Source organism: Ictalurus furcatus, chromosome 18 (assembly GCF_023375685.1).
Source record: "Ictalurus furcatus strain D&B chromosome 18, Billie_1.0, whole genome shotgun sequence".
Lineage (NCBI taxonomy): Eukaryota > Metazoa > Chordata > Actinopteri > Siluriformes > Ictaluridae > Ictalurus > Ictalurus furcatus.
The window spans coordinates 21,591,299-21,597,887 of NC_071272.1; the positions used below are offsets into that span (position 1 = coordinate 21,591,299).

General features: G+C 39.0%; 1 protein-coding gene across 1 annotated transcript; it reads right to left on the reverse strand.

The window, feature by feature from the left end:
• Positions 1-1,302: 1,302 nt before the first annotated feature.
• diablob (diablo, IAP-binding mitochondrial protein b) lies at positions 1,303-5,974 on the reverse strand. Its single transcript, XM_053648740.1, has 6 exons — positions 5,835-5,974; positions 4,285-4,414; positions 3,000-3,119; positions 2,792-2,902; positions 2,144-2,240; positions 1,303-1,811 (listed from the first exon to the last, which is right to left on the reverse strand). The coding sequence occupies exons 1-6, from the start codon at positions 5,870-5,872 to the stop codon at positions 1,609-1,611; spliced, it is 699 nt and encodes a 232-aa protein (XP_053504715.1). The 5' UTR covers positions 5,873-5,974; the 3' UTR covers positions 1,303-1,608.
• Positions 5,975-6,589: the final 615 nt, after the last annotated feature.

Sequence of the window (6,589 nt, forward strand, 5' to 3'; positions counted from 1 at the left end):
GATGTCCAGCTCCCTATAAACCTGACAGGGAAATAAAAAAAGAAGAGGAATGACCTGTGGACAGACGAATGTAGCCAAAACAAGTAGTGGGTGTGGTGTGTAGGACTGAAAAGAACCTCTGAAGTGCTGCACAAAGGTCTGCTTATAAACAGGCAGAAGAAAATAAGTGTATGGAACTGATGATTATGCACAATGTATACGAATAATATGGAAATACTAATGTATAGGAATAAAATTCATGCAAATACCGATGTATATGTGAACATTCAGGAAATGATGTAAAAGATAACAGACCTGTGACACTTACCGTATGTCCAGCAGGTGGTTTTCTGGGTTTTATACCGAATGAATAATTGTAAAGTGCTTTCCATTCAATTCAGTTTAATTTTATTTGTATAGCACGTTTAACAACGGACATTGTCACAAAGCAGCTTTACAGAAATAAATAAATTCAGGATGTAAGTTCATCCCTATTGAGCGAGCCAGAGGCGACGGTGGTGAGGAAAAACTCCCTGAGACGACATGAGGAAGAAAGCTTGAGAGGAACCGGACTCTAAAGGGAACCCGTCATCATCTGGGTGACACGGGATGGTGCGATTATAAATAAATCCCTTCTATAATAACCGCATACTAAATTTTTTCATTGTTTAAAAAAAAAAAAAAAAAAAAAAAGTGCATCAAAATAAGTACTGGATGCAAAATCTGATGAAGTGTAAATAAATTAATAGTAAAGTAAAAAACATTAAAGTGTTGGCTTTAATGAAAATGTGGATGAAGATGAAAAAAATAAACTATTAAATATAAAATAATAATTTTTTTATATATATGCTATAGACTACTGAATATTTGTATAACACAATAATGAATAAATGGATATAAAAAAAAAAAAAAACTCCCTGAGTACTGGTCCACTAATTTGATTGGACAAGCAGCAATCTAAGAGCGCTAATATTTAGTATAACTTTTGACACGCGTGTTCGTTTTGGTTTCTGCCCGGTCTCTGCCACGGTTATGTTATTGGTTATTTCCTAACGTCTCAGCTGTTCTCGTCTCCCTCTTTGATTAGTCTGATCTCTATCCAGCTGTGTCTTTCTTTGGGAACTGCTGGAGCATATAAATTAACGAAATATTTGGCGACATTTTGTCTCAAATGTCAGTTACTGGATCAGGAAGCAATAGGAGTATGTTGAGCAAAATCCAGAAAGAAAAAAAACAAACAAAAAAAACATGATAAAGTGGCTGAGAAAGTGCGTAGAGTGTAAGGGTGAACATTGGAAATGAAATTAGAAATGTACACAAAAGTAAGGTATGACCACCAGATCCAAGATCTGTTTTATTATTGTTAAAAGTAATACAACTCATGCTTTTCTTCTGAGATACACTCGCCAACCAAATTATTTGGAACCCTGTTGTAAACCTGAGTAAAACTGTGCACTGAGATGCTTTTCTGCTAACAACTATTGTAAAAACAAAACAAAACAAAAAAACTAACAAAGAAAAATAAAAATACAACACATTGTGCAAAAACATCTCCGCTGCAGACACAGAAGCAGCTCTTAAGATCGGAGTGGTGGAGATGCATGTGTCTTTATAAAATGCTACACGTCACTAGTCCTCTCTCAGGTAAGCCTCTGGAATTTCTTCCTCGTTTCCTGCCACCGCAGGTGAAGTGTTCTGGAGCCTTTGGCTGACTTCCGCTTTGCTGTCTTTTAGTTCCTGTTCTGCCTCAAGGGAGCGCTGTCGAGCCTGCTCTACATGAGTCTGTGCTAGCTGCAGGTTAGTCTGCGCTGTGACTGAAGCCTGGTCAGCTCCTAATAAAGAAATTATTCTTATTTTTATTCAAATCACTTGAAGGAAATTTGTCCAAGTTTTCTAACCAGGCCTGAAGCAACAGAGACATCTACAGCCACCTGTGTTTCACGGTCACAATTATCACGACGGTTCTACCAATCTAGGTTTAAACATAAAGTCCTCTTTGAAAGTATTGGAACAGCAAGGCCAGTTCTTTTGTTTTTGCTATACAATGAAGACAAAAAATAAAATGATACTGGAATGATACCACTACGATCCCTCAGTTATCTCGATATCAAAACATATACTGCGCTAAAGAAAGTTAGCTTGGTGAGTAAAAGAAATGCCTTACCTGCGTTAAAAGCTGCTTCAGCTGCCATCTGCGTCAAATTAACTGCGTTCATCCATTTTCTTTCAAATTGTTTGCAGTCCTCCCTATATCTGAGGAGCTAATCAGAAATTAGAAACTGTTTTTCAGGTTATTAAAATATTATATGCCTGAATGAATACATCCTCAAAGGAGTCATCATTATTCAGAGCTGTTATCTTGGCAAAGGGAAGTAGCACAAAGTATTGACTAAAAGGGTGCCAATAATTGCTGCACACCTATATTTAACAGAGATTGTTTTTGATAAACCTGTGTTGTGTTTGCAATTGTTTGAAATCCATGAGAGCAGAATATTTTTGTGATTTTTTTGTTTTTTTTAAAAACATAAGATCAAAAGGTTAAACACAACCTACTTGTCTCATATTTACCAAGGGTGCCAATATTACTGGAGGGCACTGTATATGATAGCATACTGTGTCATTTTACTTTCATACGTAATTTGCATAGGATTAAGAAAATCTCCGTTCAAATGTCGCTCCGTGTCTCACACACACACATAGAAAACGAATGTTGGTCACTTGGCTCTTGCTAATATCGATGTATAGGGTGAATGACAGTATCCAAGTGCACATGGTTGATCAACACTTTTCTGAATATTCTGGAAATCGTTACCTCTTCACGCTGGTTAAGTATCACCTGCCATATTGCGCTCTCGTCGGCAGGATTTAGTCTGTTGATATTCACCACATAGCGCTTGTGCAGACTTATAAGGGTATGTACTGCCTGGAGGGGGAAAATACACATACACACAAACATATTTCTATGCTTTTATCTTTAGGTCATAAAATAAGTTTGATCTGAAAGTGTGCTTTTTTAATACCTTAGTGTATTGTGTGAGCGAGTCCACTAGTGCCAGTGTGGTTTGAGACAGAAAAGTATTCGCACTGTCGGTCACCAGAGATGAGGCTCTACGGATTAAGGCTTCATGGGATACTCTGTCCTGTTCATACACATGGCAGAGAGACTTTAACTCAGAAAAACTACTATCTATATACATTTAATGCACGATAGCACTAGAACTAAGACTAGTAATGGGCTACTTTTATTGCCTCTAAGATACTTTCACTTTACTGTAAGGTCCACAAACAAGCAAGCATTAATACTTAAGTAATGCTTTCATAATGATGATCAAAAATAACAAATATGGGACATGTGACTGACAGGTGCTGCTTGCTGTCCGGGTGTGCCCTGTTAGATCGACTGCTTAAACTATAAATAGCTCTGCATATCTACTCTTGGTTTGAGCCCTGGGTTTCTCCCGTGAAGACTGCATTTGTTGTTAAAAAAAAAAAGGATAAACCAACATGAAGGCCAGAGAGCTGTCTATGGGAGAAAAGCAAGACATTCTGAAGCTGAGAAAAGAGGGAAAGTTATGAGGTAGTGCTGGCGGCAAGTCGGACGATGGTTGCTATGCAACAATAAAAAAAATTTATAAAATGTTGCGCTGGTCAAGCTTTGTATTTAAAAATGTATGAAATAAGACTTCGGTCAGTCAGTGTAAGTGGTTTGAAGTGAAGCTGTTCCCAAGTTACTTAAATAGCCTAAAGTATTGGTTAAACTACACTGTGTACACAAAGGCCATTAATAATGTAAATAATCTGTATTAATGCTGCAAGTCATGATATCAATTAAGAGAAGGAGTTAACAAGAGGTTAATGCTTAATTATTACTACGATTAATTAATATAACTAACTATTCATATATTGCACACACACGTCATTATTTCCTGATAAATCAAATGGCTGGTGAGCGTGCAGGGTTTCATTCCAGTCATTCCAGGCCTTCAACAGACTAAGGTGAGGCTTATGCTTAGCTGGAATGAAAACCCGCATCCACATCGGCCCTTTCTGGATAATATCGGACATACCTGTGATCGCAGTATTATTTACCAAAATATTTCAGCTCTATCTATAAATGACAGGGTTCGTAAGGTTCTTAGAACATTCCATTATACCATGATACATACCGATACCATGTAAATTTTAAACTAGGCCGCGAGATAAATACCTGGCCATGCCGTAGATCTAACTACTGTTGTTTTCCACCACCCTTTAGGATGTTAACAGACTTTTATCAATAAACTGCAGTTATATAACACATCAAACCTGTACAAAGGGGACAGCGCACAGGCCGCCAGAGATGCCGACTGAAATCCAGTTCCTCCTGATTACTGACGGCAGCCTGATAAGGATCTGACGTGTTCTGATGGCAGTGCTCCAGAAGCTGACTACAGAGCTATGAAGAAAAAGCACGACAAAAATAATGACGGATAGTGCTATTTCGACAAAATATCAACCTTGGTAATACTTTTCAAACTCAGGCGAGGCATTTAGACTTTATTAAACAGTGTACTAAAGAGAGTTGGGTGGAAAATTCAATAATAAATCAAGCCCGAAATATTACCGAGGATGTTAGAAAAGAAGATGTTAGAAAACCTTTGCAAATACATATCAAGGACCTTTTTTAAAAAATAAATAAATAAATAAAACAATTACAATCGTTTTTTTCACTGTACGTTATTGTTATTAATACAGCCTTTGTTTTGGATACTTCATGCTTTCCCTTTTGTATTTCAGTTTTACATTTCAGCTTAGTTATTTCTAACGACTTACTACTGTTGTATCGAAAGTTCAGCGAAATTCGGCAGACGTGCTGCTGTACTGTATTATCAGTGTATATATATATATATAGGAGGGGGCGCACGGTGGCTTAGTGGTTAGCACGTTCGCCTCACACCTCCGGGGTCGGGGAAGTGTGAGCTCGAGCTCGATTCCCACCGTGGCCCTGTGTGTGCGGAGTTTGCATGTTCTCCCCGTGCTGCGGGGGTTTCCTCCGGGTACTCCGGTTTCCTCCCCCAGTCCAAAGACATGCATGGTAGGTTGATTGACATGTCCAAAGTGTCCGTAGTGTATGAATGGGTGTGTGAGTGTGTATGTGATTGTGCCTTGCGATGGATTGGCACCCTGTCCAGGGTGTACCCCGCCTTGTGCCCGATGCTCCCTGGGATAGGCTCCAGGTTTCCCCGTGACCCTGAAGGCAGGATAAGCTATAGATAAGGTATAGAAGATGGATGGATGGATGGATGGATGGATATATATTATATATATATATATATATATATATATATATATATATATATATATAGGAACTCGCATCATATCAAAAAACAGCTGTGATATGACGTAATGAAGCTGTAGTCATGTAGTCAATGAAGCTGTAGCCAGGGGGTGTGGCTTGTTGCTAACCCGCTCTGTCACCCGGAAATGTCAGACAGAGCGTCAAATTTGTGTACTTGAATAAAAACAAAAACAAAAACAAAAACAAACACACAACACAAAAAAAGGTGTGTTTTTTCTTAAAAAGCAATTCATCTGCAGTTTGTCATAATGAGAATAGAAAACTCTGTTCCTTTGTCAGTGTGAGACACGGAACAAGTTTATAACGGAACGCTGGACAGTGTTTCAACTGCAGTGTGTGTAAAAGTAAGAAAGCCAAGTCCGGATCGGTTTAACACACAGAACCGACGCTTAAATCCAGCTGAGGAGCTGAGGACATTTTAACATACGCCATATTCTGACATATTTTCGGCATATTATTTGAATGTAACAGAACATAAACTGTACTCGCACTTTTATGACAAAGAACAAATACATACCGTCCAGCAGCAAGTATCTTTCTCCCGTACAGCGCCATACTGAAAGGAAAATAAAAGTGACTTCTGTCCGAAAACGCCCGCCCTCGGGCAGTTGTAGTTCTCTTCTTCTTCTGCTTCTTCCTCTTCTTCTTTGGAGTTTGGTGAACAACAGTGCATTACCGCCACCTACTGGTACAGAATGTAAACCGACAGGACACATCTGCCCTAAATGAGGTGCGCAAATTTTGCCGAACAAGTCATTTTTTAAAGCTGCCATAGGTGTAAACATTCAATTTTTTTTTTTACTAGTACAGATAATGTGGAAAATTGTCCAGAAATGATGAAATTCTGATCTATGGTCTCATATTCGTCTTTTGATCTCAAACCTAAATGACTTCAGTGTATAGCAAAAAACAATAGATGGCCGTGCTGTTCCAATACTTTAGGAGGGGACTGTATATCTGTACATAATTATAATGTTTACGTTCAGTATGGGTCGCACGGTGGCTTAGTGGTTAGCAATGTGTGTGCGGAGTTTGCATGTTCTTCCCGTGCTGTGGGGGTTTCCTCCGGGTACTCCGGTTTCCTCCACCATTCCAGAGACATGCATGGTAGGCTGATTGGCATGTCCAAAGTGTCTGTAGTGTATGAATGGGTGTGTGAATGTGTATGTGTATGTGATTGTGCCTTGTGATGGATTGGCACCCTGTCCAGGGTGTACTCCGTCTTGTGCCCAATACTCCCTGGGATAGGCTCCAGGTTAAGCGGTATAGATG